Source organism: Anabrus simplex, chromosome X, assembly GCF_040414725.1.
Source record: "Anabrus simplex isolate iqAnaSimp1 chromosome X, ASM4041472v1, whole genome shotgun sequence".
NCBI classification, from domain to species: domain Eukaryota; kingdom Metazoa; phylum Arthropoda; class Insecta; order Orthoptera; family Tettigoniidae; genus Anabrus; species Anabrus simplex.
This window is the reverse complement of record NC_090279.1, coordinates 181,345,941-181,371,913: the sequence shown is the minus strand read 5'-3', so window position 1 is coordinate 181,371,913 and position 25,973 is coordinate 181,345,941. Positions and strand designations below refer to the sequence as shown.

The following is a 25,973-nucleotide window of genomic DNA, read 5'->3' as shown; positions in this document are numbered from 1 at the left end:
TGCTAGCAGGTTGAAAAGCTATCATGTCAATACGCCTGTTACTCCCGTCGGAAGCTAGGCCAGAGACATCTTCGTGCACCGTGAAACCGTGATCCCTCAGCGAGGTCGCAATCATGTGTCGTATTGTATGATGGCGGGAATTTCTCAATACCTCCCCGTGAGGGCAGGCTCCCAGGACATGGGCAAGAGTTTCGTGCTCTCTGTGGCAACGCCGACAAAGGGTGTTAGCCTTCACTCATGCAGGGAATGTGACAATTGAGAATGTTTCTTCGAGATTGGTGTTAACTAAAATTTCCGCCATCTGTTGGGAATATAATCCAGTCTTTCCAGGTGGTGACTTCCGGTAACCGTTCAGCCACCATCTCCTATGGGAGATATCTATCTTCTAGATGAACGACGCAGAAGTTACGTCATTCAGTTTTTGATTTTGCGTTCATCCTTCATGGAGGTAGTTTATTTGGGGCGATGAGTCAATAAGTGAGGAGATTGGCGAATTGCCTCGCGTGGCTCGCGGCATCTGGACCAATCTTAGAGAGTCATTGCCAAAGTATTTATATCTTTCTACTACTGGCTCGTGTTGTGACCAGCATGTCGATTGATGTGTGGGTGGTACTGGCAGACATATGTTTTATACAGTCAGACGCGTAAAGTAATGTCGAGACTGAAAGATTAAACATGTGTCTATATTCTTCGGAGAATCAGTGAAGTTGCTCAAGGCACTGTTTCTCAACTGCCGAAATCTCAGATGGATCTTAGCAGGAGGCGGGATGATCTCGCTTGGCTGAAGAGTTTGCAGTGAACTCCTGAAACAGGTTACGACTAGGATGATGGTAAATAACGTCAATGACAAATTAACACGCCGATTGTTCGAAATTGCTAACAGTGACAGGTTAGGCCGGGATTGTCAGAAAATGACCATGGATCAGTATGGTGTTTCTGCCTGCGGATCCTAATTTCGCGGATCTAAACCAGGCGGAGTTAGTGGAATGTTTGCATGGCGGGTTAAAATCTATTAGCCACGCGATGCGGTACGATGTCGTCATGTAAAAGATCTCTGGTGACGCGTTTGTTGTTTACCCAACAAAATTTCAGTGACACTCTAGATTTCTACGTTTACAAGGAAGTCTTTCAGTAGTGCTATGAAAGATTTCCGTCCGCTGACGATCCGGAAGGAGGAGGAGAATTCGCGTTCTATTCCCGGGAACGAATTCAAATTTAACTTTATCGTTTTAGACACGGTGGTTGGAAACAGCGTGAACCGGGTGGGGGCGGTAGACTAACACCCACGATATTCCCTGCCTGTCGTTAGCGGGGACTAAAAGGGGCCCGGGAGCTCTGAACTTGGGAGCGTGAGTTGGCGACCACGGGCCTCTTAGCTGAGTCCTGACATTGCTTCACCTTACTTGTGCGAGGCTCCTAACTTTCATCTATCCTATCCGACCTCCCTTGGTCAACTCTTGTTCTTTTCCGACCCCGACGGTATTACGTATGGAGGCCTAAGGAGTCTTTCATTTTCGCGCCATTCGTGGCCCTTGTCTCCTTTTGGCCGATGTCTTCATTTTCGAAGTGTCGGATCCCTTCCAATTTTCTCTCTGATAAGTGTTTTATAGAGGATGGTTGCCTAGTTGTACTTCCTCTTAAAACAATAATCACCACCACCACTGACTTCGAAAAAATTAATTCGATATTTCGCCCTGTTGTCATTTTATCAGCTGCTTAAAGTCAGCGGATATTCGCGGATTTCTATGTACGAATGTAAAATAAACTGACAAAATCAAAATAAAGTACATTATATCCGACTTAAATACATGATCACAGTTATATCGGTATTGCAAGGGAAAAGGGTTAAGTAAAACTCAGTCTTGGTTCGCCCAACAGGGATTCGTTCCTCTGCTGTCTGGTGGAGTAAAAAAAACGTCGAAATTGAAATCAGGCAGCCGAAATGGCATCATATAAAAATACCTGCACACCTTAGCTGAGGACATACGATTATTATTATTATTATTAAGTTGATGCAATGCCAGGACTCAGCTAACGGGCCCGTGATCACCAATTCACTTCTTCTTATTATTATTTTTCATCTGTTTACCCTCCAGGTTCGGTTTTTCCCTCGGACTCAGCGAGGGATCCCACCTCTACCGCCTCAAGGGCAGTGTCCTGGAGCTTCAGACTCTTGGTCGGGGGATACAACTGGGGAGTATGACCAGTACCTCGCCCAGGCGGCCTCACCTGCTATGGTGAACAGGGGCCTTGTAGGGGGATGGGAAGATTGGAAGGGATAGACAAGGAAGAGGAAAGGAAGCGGCCGTGGCCCTAAGTTAGGTACCATCCCGACATTCGCCTGGAGGTGAAGTGGGAAACCACGGAAAACAACTTCGAGGATGGCTGAGGTGGGAATCGAACCCACCTCTACTCAGTTGACCTCCCGAGGCTGAGTGGACCCCGTTCCAGCCCTCGTACCACTTTTCAAATTTCGTGGCAGAGCCGGGAATTGAACCAGGACCTCCGGGGGTGGCAGCTAATCACGCTAACCACTACACCACAGAGGCGGACATATTATTATTATTAATTATTATTATTATCAACAACAGCAAGTTCGGTTCGGTTTCTTCAAATATGTGCAAGTTAGCTTTACTCTTTACGAAATTTACCTTTACGGCATGTCTGGTTATTCGAAGATTATTAGTCAGGTTGTTTACATTTTTAGAAAATAGACTTAAGTTGTAGGTTATGTTTAAAAAAAATATTTGTGGCAAGTTAGGTCACGTTTTTCCTCAAAGTATTGCAAGTGACAGGTTAGGTTTACGTTTTTCGAAAATTACGTACACTACTAAAATTATTAGTGATAGGTTAGATTTAGTTTATCGAAAATGATTATTATTGGCAGGTTAGGTTCAAAAAACCTGTGGATGGGGGACGCAGATGAAGAATACACCCACGGTATCCCCGGCCTGTCGTAAGAGGTGACTAAAAGGGGCCCCAGGGTCTCTCAACTTCGGAGCGTGGGTTGGCGACCACGGGACCCTTCGTTCAGTCATGGCATTGCTTTCACTTACATGTGCCAGACTCTTCACTTTCACCTGTCCTATCCGACCTCTCTTGGTCAACTCTTGTTCTTTTCCGACCCCGACGGCCTTAGAGCATTCGAGGCCCAGGGAGACTTTCATTTACACGCCCTTCGTAGCCCTTGTCTTTCCTTGTCGGGTACTTCATTTTCGGAGTGTCAGATCCCTTATATTTTCTCTCTCTCTACCCCCTGTGGGTGGGGGACGCAGACGAAGAATACACCCACGGTATCCCCTGCCTGTCTTAAGAGGCGATTTAAAGGGATGACCAAGGGATGCTGAATTTTGAACCATGACCTTAGCTGTGATTAGTACCATCACGCTGGGAGCACCATGAGACGACGGTTCTTGCGATTAGTACAGCTACATGAGGAACACCATGGTTCTACTTTACTAGCAATAAGTACCAATACGAGGGGCCGTTGACCTGAATTTTGGTCTCCTTTTAGACAACAAGCATCAGTCGATTCAGGATTGTGCTTTGAAAGCAGCCCATTAGCCAGTATATACACTACCATTGTTTTAAGTTTGTTTCTGGCAAGGTGGGGCAGTGTGGGTCGGATCCACTGATTGTTTTAAGTTCGTACTTATTGTTCATGGTCGTGTTTTTTTAATTCTAGCCAGGGGATTGATTTTGGAATTATTTTTAACTTTTAATGTTGTGAGTTGGAACCGCTGTTTACATTCTTTCTTCATCATCAAGTTTTGAATTTTGGTCAGTGGATGAATTTTAGAATGTTAAATTGTCATTACATTTCATCTCATTTCGTACCTTTAGGGGCCGATGACCTAGATGTTAGGCCCTTTAAACAACAAACATAAGCATCATCATCATTATCAGGTTAAAACATGAACGAGTAGAAAGTTAGATTTTCCCTCTTTCGAAAGTTACTGTGTCATGTTCAATTCTGATTACTTCGAAATTTCTATCATTGGTAGAATCGGTTCGCGTTGTTACACACATTATAGTTACGAGTTCGCTCTGGATTGTTCGAAAATCCCTTTCCGTGAAGGAAATTACAGCAATTGACGATACTCACGGATAGGTCTTATGATTGTTCTTAACTTAGAATGACCTTTACTAGTGTGGACGAAAACAAATATTAACGTACTTGTATGGGCAAAGTCGGGAGTCAAACCTTGTACACCTATCTAGTGTAGGTATCAGGCTAGGGATATGTACGTACTAAAATTAGCTTTATCATTTCAGCGTGTTTGCAATGGTATCGAAGGTGTTGATTAGTTTTGTGAGAAATGGGTTTAGTTTTAGCTATGACACTTGTGTTGGAGACGTTTTATTTCTGAACATATTTTCAGTTTCAACACGAGTTGCGATATACAGAAACACATTTGGCAGACATAACTTGGCCGTGTGCCTTCACTAGAAATTTATGTTAATACAACTATGGTATTCTTCGACTCTCTCTCATTTGTTTTCTATTTCCTCGAGACCAATAGTTTCATTCGTATTACGCCCCTTTTATGATAAGTAGGCCGTCTTCTGGCGCTGTCATAAAATACAATTGGTAACCATAATGGGATATATACAGAATGAACCGAAATTTGCACACTCGGGCGTCACAGCGAAACTCCTCACATGCCAGCAATTAAAAAAAAAAAGTCTATCTCACAAAATTTCGTCCTGCGAGCATATCCGGCAGAAAAAGGACGTTGAAGAGTGGCAATCTGGCAACACTGTAACCACATGTACGGTAACTATCTCTGTCAGCACATATTAGCCCTGCTGTACTGTTTGTGCAGTGGATAGAGTTTTGGGTGAGCATGTAGGAGGTCGAGGGGTCGGTCCTGGGTTGAGGCGTATGTTTTTTATTTTATGAATGTAGTCCAGGTGGTATGGTATCTGGCATCTTAATCGTCAACAGTGATTGCAGCGGGTCCTCTAGAAACCATTTGCACTTACATACTACGATCCTAGAAATGGACGTACAATCGTTTTCATTGGTCAGCTTGGAAAGACGCCCGAATGCGCGAATTTAATTTAAGTTCACTCTGTATATTCGTATTTTCGTATTTTGCGCTTCACGTACCGTGGATGTTGAACTACTGTTGGAGGTTTCGTGTTCAGCATAATTTTCTCCGCCCAAATCCACATTTTCTTTCTATCTTGCCTTCTTTGGTTGTATCATGCTGTATTTGTCATCTCGGAAGATGTGACCGAGAAATGCTGCCATTTTTGCGAGGGTTAAAACTTCGCATTACTCTCCGACACGACAGAGTGCCTCCTCGTTGCTGATTTTCCCTGTCCACGAGATTTTCGACATTCGGCGATACTTCAACCATTCAAAAGCCTGCAGTCCGTAGATAGGTGTAGTCGTCATCCTGCAGCAGCAGGCACAAAGGTAACCATCCTTCATGCATTTCTGTTTAACTAGGTCGTTTCATGTCTTGATACTTCATGCAGTGTGGAGTGTGGTCAGTATACTGGCCTACGGTTCAGAGGGTCCCGGGTTCGACTCCCGGCCCGGTCGGGGATTTTAACCTTCATTGGTTACTTCCATTTGCCCGGGGGCTGGGTGTTTGTGCTGTCCCCAACATCCCTGCAACTCACACACCACACATAACACTATCCTCCACCACAATAACACGCAGTTACCTACATATGGCAGATGCCGCCCACCCTCATCGGAAGGTCTGCCTTACAAAGGCCGCACTCGGCTAGAAATAGCCATGCGAAATTATTATTATTACTTCATGCAGCGAACATCTTTGTTGTGAATTTGTTGAATATAAGATGCTCTTGGTCTTCGTCTACTGTTTTTTTCTTTCATGTCGTCCCTCTAGTATGATCAATAAGATCTCTTCGTGCCTCAGGATATAATCTACTAGGCTCCATCTTCGTCTGATAAAGTTTTTCCAGGCTCCGTTCTTTGTGTATTTGCATCAGGACTTGTTCATTTGCCATCTTTCTGTCCAGCCAATTTTGAGCTTTCGCCTGTAACACCACAGCTGCACAACTTCAAGTCCTGCACTTTTCATATTTTCTCACCGCCCAAGTCTTAACGAACTTTTTCCTGACCTCATTACTCAAGATCTTCGATGTTAGGGCACTTTTCTTTTTGAAGAATTCCTTTTTGGTCTGAAAGATTCGACTATTGATATCAGCCTTACTTCACTCGTCAGATGTAAATTTACTGCCCAGATAAAAAGATACCTCAAACATAAACAAGATTTTATGTTAGCCTACGGTATTTCTATAAGTACAGGTAGTAGACAAAGGAGTATTTAGTTCATAAATGTCAAAATAATTAATTTTGTTTCCTGATATGAAGATAATTAAACGTATTTACTTAGCGTTTGTATACAAAATAATTTATTTTCTTTCGTCGCCATGATCTCATGAAGTGAATAGAACGAGACGTCAGACACAATAAAACAGAAGTTTAAATCTGGTTACATACACGCCCCTTCACTAGTTGTAACCGAGAGTCGTGAAAGCAGCTGCTAGGCTGTAACTTCCGTCAGAGCGCATACTCTGCTCCTTTACCTGCCTGAGCTGGAACACTGCTCAGAGACTCTGACAGAAATACACTGACTGACAGAGCAAATGCAACACCAAGAAGGAGTGGTCAGAACTTTATGCCAATTGCAGGGTAGACTGACGTCACTGAGGTATGCTCATGATGTGAAATGCGCCGTTGTGCTGCGCACGTAGCGAACGATAAATGGGACACGGCGTTGGCGAATGGCCCACTTCGTACCGTGATTTTTCAGCCGACAGTCATTGTAGAACGTGTTGTCGTGTGCCACAGGACACGTGTATAGCGAAGAATGCCAGGCCGCCGTCAACGGAGGCATTTCCAGCAGACAGACGACTTTACGAGGGGTATGGTGATCGGGCTGAGAAGGGCAGGTTGGTCGCTTCGTCAAATCGCAGCCGATACCCTTAGGGATGTGTCCACGGTGCAGCGCCTGTGGCGAAGATGGTTGGCGCAGGGACATGTGGCACGTGCGAGGGGTCCAGGCGCAGCCCGAGTGACGTCAGCACGCGAGGATCGGCGCATCCGCCGCCAAGCGGTGGCAGCCCCGCACGCCACGTCAACCGCCATTCTTCAGCATGTGCAAGACACCCTGGCTGTTCCAATATCGACCAGAACAATTTCCCGTCGATTGGTTGAAGGAGGCCTGCACTCCCGGCGTCCGCTCAGAAGACTACCATTGACTCCACAGCATAGACGTACACGCCTGGCATGGTGCCGGGCTAGAGCGACTTGGATAAGGGAATGGCGGAAAGTCGTGTTCTCCGATGAGTCACGCTTCTGTTCTGTCAGTGATAGTCACCGCAGACGAGTGTGGCGTCGGCGTGGAGAAAGGTCAAATCCGGCAGTAACTGTGCAGCGCCCTACCGCTAGACAACGCGGCATCATGGTTTGGGGCGCTATTGCGTATGATTCCACGTCATCTCTAGTGCGTATTCAAGGCACGTTAAATGCCAACCGCTACGTGCAGCATGTGCTGCGGCCGGTGGCACTCCCGTACCTTCAGGGGCTGCCCAATGCTCTGTTTCAGCAGGATAATGCCCGCCCACACACTGCTCGCATCTCCCAACAGGCTCTACGAGGTGTACAGATGCTTCCGTGGCCAGCGTACTCTCCGGATCTCTCACCAATCGAACACGTGTGGGATGTCATTGGACGCCGTTTGCAAACTCTGCCCCAGCCTCGTACGGACGACCAACTGTGGCAAATGGTTGACAGAGAATGGAGAAGCATCCCTCAGGACACCATCCGCACTCTTATTGACTCTGTACCTCGACGTGTTTCTGCGTGCATCGCCGCTCGCGGTGGTCCTACATCCTACTGAGTCGATGCCGTGCGCATTGTGTAACCTGCATATCGGTTTGAAATAAACATCAATTATTCATCCGTGCCGTCTCTGTTTTTTCCCCAACTTTCATCCCTTTCGAACCACTCCTCCTTGGTGTTGCATTGTCACTGTCAGTCAGTGTATATTGACCACTAAGTACGGTTGTCTTCACTTCATCCAGCCGGTATTCACGCGATTCTGTTATGTCTTCATTGATGTGGAAATTATTTATATTTGCACATACATATTAGAGATATATTGGAGTGCTTGTGGTGTCCCGAGGAATAAAATAATCTCACAATTCTTCACTGTAAGATCTTCGTAGGCATTGTTGACCCATGTGATTGACAGCCTTTCAGCGACACAATCTCAACATCGCACTTACAGGAGATCCCCACATTACACCGTGGATGATCTGAATTCGATTCGGTTTCGATCAGATTTTTCTAGACTGAACAAACCCGGGCTTCTGCTCGGTTGTGCATAGCATTTCTGAGCACTCTGGAGGGGCAAACAAGTTCCATTCATGAGAACATCTTTAAGCCAGGTTGAATTTGTTAGCTACAAGATTCTCCGTCGTACAAATAGGTGACCGAGCTCGATAGCTGCAGTCGCTTAAGTGCGGCCAGTATCCAGTATTCGGGAGACAGTAGGTTCGAACCTGACTGTCGGCAGCTCTGAAGGTGGTTTTCCGTGGTTTCCCATTTTCACACCAAGCAAATGCTGGACTGTACCTTAATTAAGGCCACGGCCGCTTCCTTCCAACTCCTAGCTATTCCCTGTCCCATCGTCGCCATAAGACCTATCCGTGTTGGTGCGACGTAAAGCAACTAGCAAAAAAAAAAAAAAGGTGGATATCGTGAGCGTAATCGGTACACATGTAGATAATTAACGTCCACCATGCATAGGTAATTAGTGGGTTGGTTTGGATCAATGTTATATCGCCGCAGCGAAACAAGGAGCTAACAGAAAGTGATGTTATCATTGCAAGATAGTACTGAGCCGTCTCAAACACCGCTGACAAAAAACAACCGCGTTGAACTTGTGTGGAGAAAATATTATAGTGAGTCTCTCAACAGCAACATCCGTTTCCTCATATTCTTTGCCTGAAACAATATGCAAATTGAAGCTATTTCCGCACTGGCCATGAAGGCCTTTGGATCAGCGGAAGGTAAAGTCTTCCATTATACGTAACCTCGACGCTCAGTGGGTTAGGCTAGTAACATCTATGCCCTCACGCCTATGCCCCATCATTTAACCTGGCACTCATTTTTCGTGTAGGTTGAACGAGCCTAAGGACCATGTGCCTCTTCAGAAGTACATATCTCCTTTCTAAATTTTCGACTTTCGAACCAACGTCCTTCCACGTGAACGTTTATGGCTTGACCTGACAGCCCCTCTAAAACAACCTCAAAATTTTTAAATAATATTTCCAGCAGTCTGCAATACGACGTTTCAAAGAGTGACGTGCAGACTGTTTGACCTAGTCTCTGTGAGAATTCGAAGTAATTTCTTAACTGCGGAGTGTTTCGTTTGTTTTCCCCTGTAAAATAACATCGGTTCCTTCGAAATGCCCGTCTTTGTACGTTTCTCTGTATTTTGTAATTACATCGATATACATATCTGGAGCATATTTCAAAGTAGAGAACCTTGAATGAATTAAAGATAAAGGAGCTAACAGATGGTCAGTACACACGCTCTTATTTGTCCCAGTTGGAACGAGGCCAGCTTTGATATGTGTATTATCCGCACACTTTATCTTGGTGCATTTACACTCTAGTGCTGAATCGGTCGACCTCGGCGATCTTCGAGATTCGTACTGGCAACCTTTGAAGCACAAATTATGAATCGCTTAAGCATCGTTGTGCGACATCTGGCGTACACTTTACGTACTAGTACTGTTGTTGTTTACACAACAAAGCCAAAGTATAGAATTCATGCTAGGAACAAGATTCGCATCGAAAAATGTTTTATAATGTTATATAATGTGTATGTGACATAGTTGTTGGGTTAAGATGATAACGGTTTAGACATTTCATATCGATCGATCATATTCTCGATTCAATTCAGATTTCATTTTCATTCGGTTGGCAGCACCAGGCAGCACTATCGATACCGGGACAGCTCCCTCCTTACTCCTCACCCCCGTACACAAATGCACCAAGATAAAGTGTGCGGATAATAGTGCGTTCTGCAACTCCTCCTTTTGGTGTAACTGACTGAAGGTGAAATGAATTGTAGGATGGTGATGATGATGAGGATGATGAAGATAATAATAATAATCCCTTATCGAAGCTAACCACAATGAGACCAGGAAATGGTCCGAGGAACGCAAGGTATAGTACAGCAAGGAAATGAAGTATTTTTGAGCCATCAGAAAATCTCTAGGTATCAACATAAAATCAGCCGTCAAACCTCTCGCTAAAACAAAAGAAGCGGCAAACAACAACAACAACACAGCTTAAGCACAAGCATCGTGGTTCAAGGGTGGCCTAAACGAACTCAAAAAAGATTAAAATAATAGATTAACAATAATACGACCACAACTAGTGTGGACAGGCTTCTTGATCTGACGTTATTCTGACTAAATGCATGTCCATTTTGACCTTTCGTTTTACTGTAGCAGATGACAGAGAAACCGAAGCCCTCTTGGACGATCTACTGCATTTTGTTTGGTAAACATTGCATGTGTCGTCAGATCTATTTTACTGTCCATAATAATACATAACTGCGAACAACTCTCGACAGATCCTTGTTTTTCAAACGACACCTCTCTGATATGGCTGCTAAGTGTAAAACACGTAAATATATCTCCAAAAAACTTGTTGGTTCCTCTTGGCGAGATAACGTTCATATCCTAAGATCCACAGCTTTAGCCATATCGTATTCTGTTGCTGAATACGGCTATTCGACTTCGTTGAACAGCGATCACTGCAAGAAGATAGCTGTGCAAATCAGTCCACCTCTCCTCATGTGAGTATTGGGCTTCGAACTTCCCAGACGCCAGTGAAGGATCATCAACCCGATCCGCACAGGACAAGGCAGATGAGGATATCTCCTGCAAATCGTACTCGATCTTAACTGGGAAGCGTGGATTGACGACCACGGGGCCCTTAGCTGAGTCTTGGCATTGCTTCCACTCACTTGTGCGAGGTTCCTCACTTTAATCTATCATAGCCTATACGGCCTCCCTTTGTCAACTCTTGTTCTTGTCCGGTCCTGATGCTATTAGATCATTTGAGGCCTAGGGAGTCTTTCATTTTCACGCCCTCGGTGGCCTTTGGCCGATACCTTCATTTCTCGAAGTGTCGGGCATCTTCCATGTTTCTCTCTCTGATTAGTGTTAATAGAAGGTAGTTACCCAGTTGTACTTCGCCTTAAAACAATAATCACCACCACAACCACCACCACCACCATATCCTACAAACGTTACAACATATTGTCACAGACTGCCGGATACGGCCATTTCACGGCTCAGTAATGGGGTTACAATACGTCTCTGCTGAAGCGCCTGAAAGGATTAAAGCCTAAGATTTCACGAACTTGAGATTTACTCACTTTATTTACCTTATGTATACGTAAATAACCCTGGATTCCAAAAGTCCCCGGAAAATTATATTTTTTGTTTTTAATGTAAAGATAGTACGCCTAAAGGATACTATTTTTATGGAGTATTGGTAACATTTATGACGTCACTTCCATAGAATATTCATAATCAGAACGATGTTCTCTTTGCTTGGCAACCCGTTTTTGTTGTTGTGCTATCTCGCAACGAAATTCGAATTCCACTAGACGGATACTGAGACTGAATTATTTTAACTTTGCATATACTGATAACATTATTATTATTATTATTATTATTATTATTATTATTATTATTATTATTATTATTATTATTATTATTATTAATGTCTGCTTGTCCGCTTCCTTGGCTGAATGGTCAGCGTTGAGACCCTTAGTTCAGAGAGTTCCGCGTTCGATTCCCGGCCGGGTCGGGATTTTAATCGCGTCTGATTCATTCTTCTGTCTCGGGGACTGGGTGTTTGTGTTTGTCCCAACACTTTCGTCTTCATATTCAGACAACACACTACACTACCAATCACCACAGAAACGCACAGTAGTGATTAGATCCTTTCATATAGGGTTAGCGTCAGGAAGGACATCCGGTCGTAAAACAGGGCCAAATCCACATGTGCTGCTCAGTTTGCACCCGCGACCCCAAAGGTGTGGGAAAAGTGGTAGAAGAATAAGAAGAAGAATATATACCACACTTGGTGAGACAGTTAATGTAGTCTAGAATTGAACATTTGGTTTAAATTGAGCAAATAGTTTCGAAAAAGGTATGATTTTTTTTTCAAACTGCTCCAGGTGAAATATTTTTTGTTTTTCTGGCTTGAAGCTTGGTTGTTAAATTTAGGAAGGTCAAATATTTCTTAATAATTGAGAGAGAGAACCGAGGGAGTTAGTCGCGTGGTTAGGGGCGCGTAGCGATTAGCTTGCATTCGGGAGATAGTGGATTCGAATCCCACCATCGGCATGCGAATAATTACAGGATGTATACGTTGCTCAAACACTCTACGGTTCCCCTCTGTCAGTGTCACAGTCCTGACGATGGTTTTCCGTGGTTTCCCATTTTCATACCAGGCCAATGCTGGAGCTATACCTTATTTTAAGGCTATGGCTGCTACCTTCCCAATCCTAGCCTTTTCCTATGCTTGCATCGCTGAAAACCTTAAACCACTTGCATGTTAGGCCCCTTTAAACAACAAGCATCATCATCAAACTACTTGCAAACAATTAAGAGTTTACATGTGTACTTTTTTTTTAATAATTAGAGCTTTGTGAACATCGTTGATTTTTGTATGGCTCAAAGTACTTTTTTGAAACTTTTTAACAATTTTTAGTATAGATACCAGAAATTATTGACTGCATATTGATGCATGTTTGTGCAAAATTTGGAGTTATTCAGATGAAAACTTTGTTTGTTCTTTGTTTTACGTCGCTCAGTCGACGAAGCGATAGGGCGACAGGGAAGGGAGCCCCAGCATTTACCTGGTTTTAAAACGGGAAAACATGGAAAAACATCTTCAGAACTGCTGACAGTGCGATTGTGGAATCCATCTCCAGAATGCAAAGTCATAGCTATGTGATGCGAACCGCATATCCAATTTGCTCAATTGAAACTGATTTGGCTGGAAGCATTTTGAATACCGGACCGCTGAATAGGCATACCTAGTTAAGGGAAGATTGTACCTTGTATACTGACAATGTTAAATTTGTCTCATTTAGGTACATTTATCTCAAGAACTATCCATAATAAGAAAGTACCATTTTAGTGACTGGTAGGGTATGATAGTCTCTCCCAAATGTCATTTTTGTAGCTAGATAGTTTGCATAATTTGGTTTTATAAATCATTTTTAAGTTATTAAAAATCCATATTTTTTCAATTTAATTAAAATTACCAATTTTTCAGAAACTATCTTAGGACAATGAAAATTACACATATTGCAAAGGATAAGCTTGATTAAAATAGTTATGTAATTATCAATTAATTAAGTTGAAAAATATGGATTTTTTCATAACTTACGAAACGATTTTAAAAAACCACTTTATGCAAACTGTCTAGCTACAAAAATGGCATTTGGAAGAGATAATCATTCTCTACCAACCACTAAAATTTTACTTTCTTAACATGCATAGTTCTTGAGATAAATGTACCTAAATGAGACAAATTTAATATTTGTCAGTATACAAGGTACAATCTCACCTTAAAGGGGTGCGCAAGTGTGATTCAAATGTCTCCAGAGAACCGTTAAAAATAGCGTCACATGAAAAGAAAGAAAGAAAGAAAGAAAGAAAGAAAGAAAGAAAGAAAGAAAGAAATGATGCTACCATATTTCCCAAAATTCGGTATATTTACTAGCATTATAATCTCACTGTAATCCTTTTTTTCGTTGTTATGGTCCAAAATCTCAATAGGATCCCCACTTAATGCATTATTCTCTTGAGAGTTTGCGGATAATATTCCATTGGAGTTTGGAATAGTCCTGGATTGCGTTCGAAATGTCCAGACATGAAGAAAGTACTGTGTATCCTTTTAATATCACAACTTTCTTCTGGCGCTCTTGACTTCACATTCTTCATATTCAGCAGCTACCATTTTGCACACAGGTATATATTTGCGTTCTGTATCAGATATGACTTAATTTCTGACGATTCCCATGATCGTTTGGAACAAGGATAGGACTACGAGCTTTTTTCTGTCGTCGTTGTCGACCGCAAACATGGTTCATGTCTGGTCGGTTGTCTCGGCTTTGCCGTTACCATATACTGCAATGGGAAGAATACTTCCCATTTTCCTCGACCACACGTGAACCACTGTTGTCTGCTGTAGCCAATCACTTCCATTGACCACTGCCCAACTGCAGCGCTTTCCTTTTCACAGGGGTGATATATCAACCACATCATGACAAGTTCCTGCTGGAAGTTACCATGATGTCAATACGGCCTTCCTCATCGACGCATCTCTCCTTGAAATAATTCGTCCAAATTCCTGTGGTAGCTCTATGAAAGCATTTGTAGACATTTTGAAGAACTGGAAAAATTTATCCAGATGATTGTAAAGTTCGTGATATAAAGAATGAAACTGCCCAAACTGTAGCCGGAATTTTACAATTGGATTGAACTACATTCTTCGCGTTTTTCTCCATCTTTTTCAGCGTCGTCGCATGAGCAAAGGAAGTACAGCCTCCTCATCAGAATTAATACCTTTAATGATTGAAGTTCCAACTATCAAACGAAATTACTCCATACGCGGTGAAGCTGGCCGGACCACATTTTGACGCAGGTCTAGCCACAATGTGTGGTTATACTGATCTACAGAAGTGACTGGGCCGGCGACAAAGAGTGCATTTTTGTTGTCGACAGGAAAATGTTATGATTAAGAGTAATGGGGTATGTTATTTCTAAACAGGCATTTTCTGTAGCGCATAGCGGTCTACACCGTTGCACTGTTCTGATGTAAATGTTATTTTGGAACTTAACCTTAGATGTACCTTCAATTATATAACTTTTACTGATAAATCTTAACAAAAAAATGTAATGTAAATGTGTACTTACCGAAGCCTGGTGGAGGTGGAGGTGGCATGGGGGGTGCTGGCGGTTTTGGTGGTATCGAGGTCTGGCTTGACTTCCTCTGTAACGGCGTGGCGTCCGCGCTGCTCTTCCTTTGAGCGGGAGGTGCTGTATCTGTGCTGGGTTTCCTCTGATTCGATGGCGCTGTGTCTGTGCTGGGTTTCCTCTGAGTCGATGGCGCTGTGTCTGTGCTGGGTTTCCTCTGAGTCGATGGCGCTGTGTCTGTGCTTGGTTTCCTCTGGATCTCTATCTTACGCTCCTTAGGAGGTTCCTCTTTCTTCTGTTTTGACTCCATTTGGATATCCAACTTCCTTTCACGGGGAGCAGCATTCTGTTGTTTGGGAGCCTCTTCCTTTTTCGTAGACTGCACCTGTAATTAAGCCACACAATTACGTATTTGTTTTCGGAACACATTTCCTTCCCTTAGAGTCACGAGAAAATTTAATTCATCGTTTCATATATATGGGACGAGGTCAGTTGGGCTTCCGTAGAAATATAGCATGCACGAAACAGTCGTGACTCTACGCCTTATCTTAGAGAATAGAATTAATTTAATTTAATTTAATTTATTGCTTGCTGCATGATTTTCATCCCGATTACAACAGTATTCTTTGTGATACAAAGTAAAATTTCAAATAATATTAATTAATTAATTAATTTATTTATTTATTCTCCAAGAGAGATATCAGTTTTACAAGTAGTAAATACGGGGGTCCTGAAAAAAAAAAAGAACATAGTTACTTGCTTTGTTGAGTATCAGTATGTATAGTTTAGTAATAGGATTGACTCCCTATTTTTAGTGATTTTTTTTATAATGCTACTTATTCGGGGCGTCGACCTAAGATCATCTTTTGCCCCTCACCACATGTTATGAACCTTCGTGTATTTGGAAATTGCGGAAGTGTAGAGTGTTGAATGTGAGGAAAGGAACATTAAGGACGACACAAATACCCAGTCCCCAGGCCAGGGATATTAACCATGTACAATTAAAAAACCCTGACACGGCCGGGAATCGAACCCGGGGCCGCCGGGTGACAGGCGAACGCGTTGCCTCCTACATTAATAATAATGTTTAAGGCGATCTCATTTAGACAAAACAAAGACAGCCCAAGGCTTTTAATATATTTCCATGTCAACTGCCAAACAGTAGTCCTACAACACACCAGTTTTTCAAAGGGATCAGAAAGGTATGGTAGACAGGGTTCGTAAGTGGACTACTTCTTCTAGTTGATTTGAGATGCCTGATTTTGATCCCTCTCAAAGTGAATTGTTGGATCTAATAACTTACAACAGCTTTCCCGACGCGCCGGTTACTTGCGACAATATCAGCTCGTCTGAAAGATCCTTTAGAGGACTCACTATACTTCTGAATGGGTTTCTCCATCATAACGATCTCAAACATGAGGCTAAAGCATTTCTAGCCTAGGTAATTAAATATATTCTAATCTATCATGTTATTATGGGTTTGGGCTTACAGTAGCCTACATTATCCCGAAATACTTTATATACGAGTACTGTACATCAGGCATGTCAAACACAGGGCTCACAGGAAAGATGCGGCCCCCAAACAACTTTTGAATTTAATTAATAATTATACTTTAATATGTAGAGCCTAATATATAAAGATTTCATATCGTCTGAAAATTCCTCTTTGTTTAGTGACCCATTCTCTTTTCATGCTCAGAAGGTAGATAGCAAGGTCCAAGTGTAACTTGACACTTTATCAGTTGAGAATATTTTACGATTTTTTATCCACATAACACATTATGTATCCAATAGGTATCCAAAGAAATACGAAAAACTCTGTGACTCCCTTGGAGTTAAATTTGTCAGTCATATTAGCCCTATATATATTATGAGTTTGATATACCTGCTATGCATAGTGTTGCATCGCAATTGTTATCTAACAATGCTAGCCAGGGATTCTTTTAGAAACACTGTCATGTTTGTTTTTAAATCAAAAGCGTTATATTTCCGAGATGAGCTTATATAGATACTGTATAGTCTGTAATGTGGTGAATTTTGATGGGCAGAGGTTCTGAAATTTTTATTTTAAAATGTTACATTACACCTTTAATTTGGGGATGGCACATGGGAATTTAGGAGGAAATGGAACTCAGAAGTTCAAGCCCACGTTCATAGTATTTGTGGGTATAGAAAAAGCATATTTTGGATCAAATGTCGACAAAGATTTGTTACCTAAAAACTGTACAAAAATCAAACTAGACTATTCCGAAACGAATAAAGTAGGGCTACAGTTTCCATCCCTCCTTTTCAGTGTTAATATTGAATAGGGAGTAAAGAAAATCGTAGGAAATTCTGGAAAATGAATCATATTTCAAAGAAAGGAAATCAAACCGTGCGATCATTTCGTTGATATTGTTATTTTATCAGAGTCTTTAGAGGACGTAGATAAGTTGCAGAATGGTATGAACATAATCTTGGAGTGGAAGTACAAGCTGAATATTTTAGAAATCAAAAAAGGAATGGAATGAAATACAGTGGTATGAAGTCAGGCGATGCAGGAAATATTAGGTAAGGAAATTAAGTCTTTAAAGGGTGGTAGAGGAAAAGTATTTGCATTCTTCCCATAGTTTTAAAGACTTTCTAACACATTGTTAAAATGCATTACTTAAAATTATATAACCAGTTGAGCTATATTAGCAAAATAAGAAGCAATGTTTCTGTTTCTTAAGAATCATTTGCAACATTGTCCTGTGTGGGACAGGTTTATTCTCTCACATTTTCGTCTTCATGGAGCACAACTTCTGGAATATGTTGTTTATACTACCAAAATATTTTGTGTGTGTGTATACTTGCTTGTCAATGAATTGCTTCTTTATCTACAAAATGAATTACAATAACAAAGTTCATAACGTTGAATTTTTAATACAAACACGTTACAGTTAAATATATGTTATGATTTTGCAATGTAAGCTATTGCTATTAATTAGGGCTGCAAAAACATTATCTTAAAATTAAAATAGATTTTTGTATATAAATTCATTTATTAAACTTTCAAAATATCACACTTAACAATAGTTTTAAATACTTTTATGTAACTAATTTCATTATAACCAACTAACAAACACAATTGAAAAACCAACAAATGAAAGCAATTACAAAACATTCAAATTATAAGTGAACAAAAGCTTGCAGACAAGAGAAAAATTTTTTTGCGGAAAGGAAGATAATTTTCATGCAACGTTTGTTTGCAAGTGCTTCTTCAGGAAGTGTTGAACACATTATTTTGACATTGAGATAGATTTTTTTTTTCGAAGATTGGGAATTATCTGGGCATAGAGAAATCTATATATCTTTACAAATGGTTGAACTCTTTCAGAAACGTTTTAATTTCATGAGACGTTGTGAAAACTGCAATATTTTATAGATTTTAATACGTTTGGACGTTTGCTAATTATTATAAGGATTTATCCACTTATTTCGATGTGATTGACAGGATAATACAAATTATAAAATGCAAGTTCATTTGTAGCCTATTGCTACTTCCTGATGCGTGCTGTATCTTTGCAGTTGTCTCTTGATACATGCCAGAACAAAATGTAGCTTCCACTGGAGTCTCCGTCTCATTAATGGCTGTGACGGTGTGGAAGTTGCTAGGGTATGAGTAAATTAGAGAAGGTGAAGCTTTATCTGTCCCTGTAATAATTACGATGGGGATTCCTCAAGGCAGTATTATTGGACCTTTATGTTTTCTTATATATATCAGTGATATGTGTAAAGAAGTGGAATCAGAGATAAGGCTGTTTGCAGATGATGTTATTCTGTACAGAGCAATAAATAAGTTACAAGACTGTGAGCAACTGCAAAATGATCTCGATAATGTTGTGAGATGGACAGTAGGCAATGGTATGATGATAAACGGGGTTAAAAGTCAGGTTGTGAGTTTCACAAATAGGAAAAGTCCTCTCAGTTTTAATTACTGCGTTGATGAGGTGAAAGTTCCTTTTGGGGATCGTTGTAAGTACCTACGTGTTAATATAAGGAAAGATCTTCATTGGAGTAAGCACATAAATATGACTGTAAATAAAGGGTACAGATCTCTGCACATGGTTATGAGAGTATTTAGGGATTGTAGTAAAGATGTAAAGGAGAGGGCATATAAGTCTGATGAGACCCCAACTAGAGTATGGTTCCAGTGTATGGGACCCTCACCAGGATTAATCGGTTCAAGAATTGGAAAAAGTTCGAAGAAAAGCAGCTCGATTTGTTCTGGGTGATTTCCGACAAAGGAGTAGCGTTACAAACATTTTGCAAAGTTTGGGCTGGGAAGACTTGGGAGAAAGGAGACGAGCTGCTCGACTAAGTGGTATGTTCCGAGCTGTCAGTGGAGAGATGGCGTGGAATGACATCAGTAGACGAATAAGTTTTAGTGGTGTCTTTAAAAGTAGGAAAGATCACAATATGAAGATAAAGTTAGAATTCAAGAGGTCAAATTGGGGCAAATATTCGTTTTAGGAAGGGGAGTTAGGGATTAGAATAACTTACCAAGGGAGATGTTCAGTAAATTTCCAAATTCTTTGCAATCATTTAAGAAAAGTGTAGGAAACCAACAGATAGCGAATCTGCCACCTGGGCGACTGCCCTAAATGCCGATCAGTAGTGATTGATTGATTGATTGATTGATTGATTGATTGATTGATTGATTGATTGATTGATTGCTGAGTAAGGGCAATCAGAGCACTACTAGTGCTTCTGTTTGTTACGAATGGTGATAGTCATAGGGCAGTCGTGCTGCAACAGCACTTCAAGGCCAGTGAGGAAAGCAATGGCAAACTAAATAATTTCTCTTTATGCCTTATACGCCTCCTCATGACGCCGCCCTAGATTTTTATAACCGCATAATCTTTGATGGTGGTGTTTTGAGGATCCAACTAGCCTCATGATTAAAGACTTTTTTGCTAGTGGCTTTATGTCTCACCAACACAGATAGGTCTTATGGCGGCGATGGGATAGGAAAGATCTAGGAGTTGGAAGGAAGCGGCCTTGGCCTTAATTAAGGTGCAGCCCCAGCATTTGCCTGGTGTGAAAATGGGAAAGCACGGAAAACCATCTTCAGGGCTGCCAACGGTGGGATTCGAACCCAGTATCTCCCGGATGCAAGCTGACAGCCGCGCGCCCCTATCCGCATGTCGAACCCGCCCGGTGATTGAAGACTTAACGGACAGAATTTCATTTGATGTCAGTCTACATGAATATTTCTGAACCTCAAAGATCAAGAATCGTAATTCCATACGCGTTATTCTCCTGGGTTCATGGATACATAGGGACAATCGGAAGGGAAAAAGCAGACTTACTATTATAAGAAGCTGCAAAATCTACGATGGAAATTTCATACAACAGATCCTACAATGTGTTATATGAAGGGAATGATTAAAGAACACATAACTCTCCAATGAAATAACATTTGGATCGCAACAATGAGAGGACCCGTTGCGAGAGAAATATTATTTTCCAGTTTAAAATTTTTGTGCCGAACTTTGGCTTACTCAGTTCTTGTTCGATCATGGCAAATTTACGTAATAATTTGAGTGATTTAAGATCTATGATAATGATGATTATTCACGCTTTTGTGGATCCCCTCAAACTGTAAATCATCTGCGTTTTGAATGTCCTGTATTTGGAAGCAAGACATACTCTAGATTGCCACCTGAACTATTGTGACAATGAACTGACAATACCTCTGTATCATATACTATTAAAAAATAACGTTGCTTTCCTCATTTTCTAAAATTCATTCACCACATTTTTAATAAGCTTTCACTTTTGCTGAATCTTATCTAATTGTTAACTAAAACCCTAATATGCTGTACAAAATGGGGTTGTTTTGTGTGTTGGAAATTCAGTAATAATATTTGACTCTAAAATACGAGTATCATTATTATTATTATTATTTGTTGTAATAGTGTCGGCGGCCCCGAAGATGGTTTTCCGTGGTTTCCCATTTCACACCAGGCGAATGCTGGGGCTGTACCTTAGTTAAGACCACGGCCGCTTCCTTCCCAGTCCTAGGCCTTTCCTATCCCATCGTTGTCATAAGACCTATCTCTATCGGTGCGACGTAAAACAAATTGCAAAAAAGAAAAGAAAAATGGTTTAAAAATGCACAAATAGGTTAATAAATCCTGTAGTATACACATAAGCCTATTTTCACTCTTTCCAGTTAGTCTATATTTAACAATGAACTATGGGGATTATGGTAATTATGACCACGCTCTCTCTGCGCCGCTTCTGACAAAGTAGTTTATATGTATTCTGCGTTAAAAGTATATTTATTTCAAATCAATGAAAAGAGTTATGTAAATAATCGTAACCTTATTATTAATTTAATGGTTCCCTATAGTTGCACACTTCTATCTTGAAATGAAGATATAATATTTAAAATGTCCACCTGTCATCAGTTTTGTTTAGTTATACATGCTCCAGTCTATTAACTGAATAATTAATTCACAATCTGTTACATCTATTCACACTCATTCCAGAATTAAATATATTTTATAAATAATAATCCACTCACTCACTCTTTCATTGATTTATCCATATTAAATTTCATTAATTCATCACTACAGTAATAATTCCGTACCTCTTCTATTATAAATTCAATCAGGTCACTATTTAACGAATTAGTTCTTCAATTAATTAATCAATAAATTAATTCATTATCTCCTACCTGAATATCAATCTTGTTTTCTTTTGGAGACATCTCTTTATTCAGCTGTTGTTGATGAGTTTGCAGTTGTATTTTTTCCTGCTGTGTTGGTGTTTGTTTTGCTTTTTCCTGTTGACGTTTCAGATTCTGTTCTTGCAGTGCAGGTGGTGGTGGTAATGGTGGTGGTGTGATTATTGCATATTGTGGTCGTTGCTGGGGTGACAGTGTTTGTTGTTGTGACTGTTGTTCCTGATTTTGTGGTGATACTTCACGTGGATTTTTTTGCTGTTGTGAATTTTCGCTATGTTCTGGTGATTGTTTAATTTGATCTTGTTTTTCAAGCGATGTTGCTTTTTGCATTGATGATTGTCGGTATTCTGTTTGCTTTGGGGGTTGCTTCTGTTCATGATGTGTTTCCTGTGGTGGCTGATGTTTCTGTGTCTGCTGTGGTGGTAGGTTAGATTGTTGCTGGTGCTGTGTTTGTTTTAGTGATTGGTTATTATGTGGCTGATGCTGTGTTTGCTGTGATGGTTGGTTATGTTTTTGATGATGCTGTGTTTGTTGTGAGAGTTCCTTCTGTTTTTGTAGTTGCTGTGTTTGTTGTGGTAATGGTTTCTGTTGTTGGTGTTGTATTTGCTCTTGTGATGGTGTTTGCATTTGCTGCTGTGGCATCTGATGTTCCTGAAGTAATGTTTTTGAGTGTTGTTGCTGGTTTTCAGGTGTGTGTTGTGACTGCTGCAGCTGCTGTTTTGAATCTGCTTGTTGATGTGGTACTTGTCTGGACTGTAATTGTACTTCTATTCTAGTTTCTTTTGGTGACGTTTGCTTTGATGATGTCTGTAAGGAATTACATGCATAGCTTTTAACCAAATGTGTTATTCTGACATTGCACTTGAATTAGTTACATTGAGCCTTACAGTCATGAGTATCCTGTTTATAATATGCTATAGTGAATATAATAGGAAAGACTCTTAGCCCTGTAAACAAATTATGCCCAGTATTAATATTATCAAATCATTGCGGTCGTTCTTCACACATTTTATCCTTCTACTTCTGAAAACAGTGTTTCGTATTAAAAAACGCAAAGACATTTGATTCTAACATTCATACTAGAAATCTGAGTTCATGACTGCTTATTAGCAGACTTTGACTAATTCAGACCGTGAAATTCAGGAGAATTTGCAGTGGTTCATTGCTACTGGTTCGTTAATACGATTATTATAAATGTACATTCTTCCAAGAAAATACTTAAATAAATGGATAGAGGAAACCTAAACAGCTTGCTTCGCATCGATCTCGGTTTTGACATTCAGCCATTAAAATTCAAGCATTTGGCGTAGAGAATCGAAGAGTTTATTTCCTAAGGGGTATCTGTTATTCATTCAGAATGAGTCCTATTTCTAACACCAATTCTGTCATTTGGTCATATGGGTTTTGGCCAGGTATATAAGACCTGGTACTGTTCCTAATACCATGTTATAATTCACTTGAATATTCTAACGAGCAGTCACCTAGAACTGAACCTCAACCGGTTGAGTGGCAATTCAAATCCTTGAGGTAATAATCCTCCGCATCATCCACAGTAATATTTTTCGGTGAAAGATTGATATACATATAAGAAACTACTTAGACGGTAGCTCTACTCGCTCAGACCAGTTGGGAACTGGATGCCACTCACTCATTGTGTTGAGAGAGTTAAATTAGTATAAGTCTGAATTATTTTAGTTCGCGTTTGACAGATTGGCTCGTACTCTGGCAAGATGAGACTTGCCATTTCAATAAAACATGGTGTTAAATCACCCACATTCTCACCCAAAAGTTCTAGTATTTGACACCTCAGTATTCGGCATATTCTTCGGGGTTGGGGGTTGAATTCTAGATCGATTTTTTTTTTTTTTTTTTTTTTTTTTGCTGCTTGCCTGCAGCGGTCGAAGGCGAGAACTTACAAGAGCGACGTGAAAGTATAATTTTCAGTAATAAAATACAAGAATAGTATTATAATTCTATTCATGGGAGTAGATATTTCCGTAAGACTTTTCTAATCATTCGGGGCGATTTCGATGATTTTCAATCTCGGGACAACACCCCACTGTGGAACCATATTACCGACATTTCGGAGGAGATTCATCATTTCTAAGGAAGACAATTTGCGCTTCCATGATGCAGTCGTCAACAGTATTTTTTACTAAAATGGCCACCTTACTTGCCTGACATGAATCCTATGGAAGATGCCTGGATTCCATTAAAACCACTTTTTGTGCCACGCAATTAGTAAAACCAACGGAAAGTGATGTTATTTTATGCTTGATAATGGGCACTTTAAACGATGCTACGCTTTACATCAATTTATAAATATTATCAAGGAAAATATAAGAATTATTAGAAAATGTCGAGTAGAAATTTTGTGAAAAGACCAGGAATTTCCGGTATAATTGCAGGACTCATGACCATGATGTATATTACTTTAATCAAATCATTCCACTTATAATGTGGGCTTATCACAGGAACGTGTAAAGCAGCTACATAAGATCTACAGTGTAGATACTACTCACAATCACATGCCGTGTACAACTACTACTACTGTGTCGTGTCTCAAACCTGAATGTCCATCTTGTTGTCCCTCGAGTCCACTGCTTGTTGTCTCTGTAGCTGAGGCTGTTTCTGTTGAGACTGTTGTTTTGCGGGTGGAGCCTGTTTGCTCTCGACTTTTGTATCTACTTTTGGTGCTGTCTGCTTGGATTCCGTCTGTAATGAAGTGTACTATTGGTTATGTATGCATAGAGTGATAGTGACGTAGTGACTGGAGCGTTAGATATAAGGTGGTAAATGCATTGAGTAGAGTGGATGGTTTGAATGAGTGACGGCAGTGAGTCAGTAGATTGAAAGGCGTGAGGTTGTGAATAGAGTGGCTGAAAGAGTTAATACAGTTAAATACGTGGGTATGTTGTTGTGGAGAGCGAAGGGATTGGATGTCGTGGAGTGAGTGAATAAAGCGGATACCCTTAGAGTTAACGGAGTGAGTTTCATAGAGTAATATTAGAGTAAAAAGTGTGGGTGAATAATAAACAGCTCGAGGCACTTATAGTGCAGAAAAGGTGGAAACTACAAATATCGTTGGATAAAACTAAATTCTTATGTTCAAAGAAAGATATCAATAGCCGGACAACAAAATATGGTAAAATTGACAGGTTCCCTTACTTTAAATACATCGGAGAATTTATCGAACCGACAGGCCTTGAAAAGATCTCACAACAAACTCGTCTCTAAAAACTTAAAAAAGCACTAGGGTTAGTTCAAAACATCTACAACAAAAAATCCATGTCAAGAGATACACAAATACGGCATCACTACACAGTCGTAAAACCAACAGTCCTTTACATAAATGAAACACAGGCACGCAACAGAAAACAAGAACTTGAAGAAATAAAAAAAGGGTGAGAGGAAGATCATTAGGAAAATCTTAGGAGCAAGATACACCCAAGGCGGTTACAGGTTACAATCAGTCAAAACAACAGAAAAGTTCTCAAACATTGAAATTGAAATTAGTAAAAGACGAATTAAATTCTTCGGTCATCTCACTAGATTACCAGAAGATCAATTTAAAAAAAAAGGATAATATATTATGCAACCCCACTTAAAAACTCAACATCCTGGCTTAAGGAACTTCGAAAGGACCTCAAAAACGCAAACATAATTTCAACAGACATTCTAGAAAGAGACATATTTAGACACAAAGTAAACAACTGGGAAGTTACATCAGATCAATCACAACAAAAACAGTACAGACCAAAGTGGTCGGAAGAACGATAACCAGGTCTCCTTGGAAAGAATGAAAGACTTGGAACAATAAGAAGAACCCACAGAAGAATTTATTGAGTCTTCCAATATTGGGTGAATTCGCTACTACTACTATATTAAAGAAGGAAACAGATAAAGCAAAGCAAAGTCATTTCCGTACAGGACACGAAGGCCCTTGGAGGGGGGAATGTAAAGGCTTCCATTATCCATAACCTCGGCACTTGATGGGGTAGAGAGTTTAGCTCTACGCCCGGTTGCCTTTGCCCCCAGGAATTAACCTGGTACTCATTTTTGGTGTAGGCTGAATGAACCCCAGGGCCATGTGCACCTTCGGAAGTGGAAATCTCCTTTCTTAAATTTTACGACTTCCTGACGGGGATTCGAACCCGCGTCCTTCCGGGCAAACCGAGCAGATAAAGCAGGACTAAAACTTTCCTTTGAATAAACCAAATATATTACCAACATCAAAACAGTCCCTCAC

The 25,973-nt window shown here is 40.6% G+C and overlaps 1 protein-coding gene across 5 annotated transcripts in view; it reads right to left on the bottom strand.

Annotated features, from left to right (window-relative positions):
* LOC136886178 (calponin homology domain-containing protein DDB_G0272472) overlaps positions 1-25,973 on the bottom strand; it is a 156,242-nt gene that overhangs the window by 44,305 nt on the left and 85,964 nt on the right. For 4 of the 5 annotated variants that reach the window (XM_067158916.2, XM_067158915.2, XM_067158918.2 and 1 more), the window contains 2 exons: positions 24,293-24,439; positions 15,010-15,394 (listed from right to left, as the gene is read on the bottom strand). In XM_067158916.2, coding sequence (XP_067015017.2) covers positions 15,010-15,394; positions 24,293-24,439 — 532 coding nt within the window. The remainder of the gene's footprint in view (positions 1-15,009; positions 15,395-24,292; positions 24,440-25,973) is intronic. The other variant, XM_067158919.2, reaches the window with a different exon arrangement.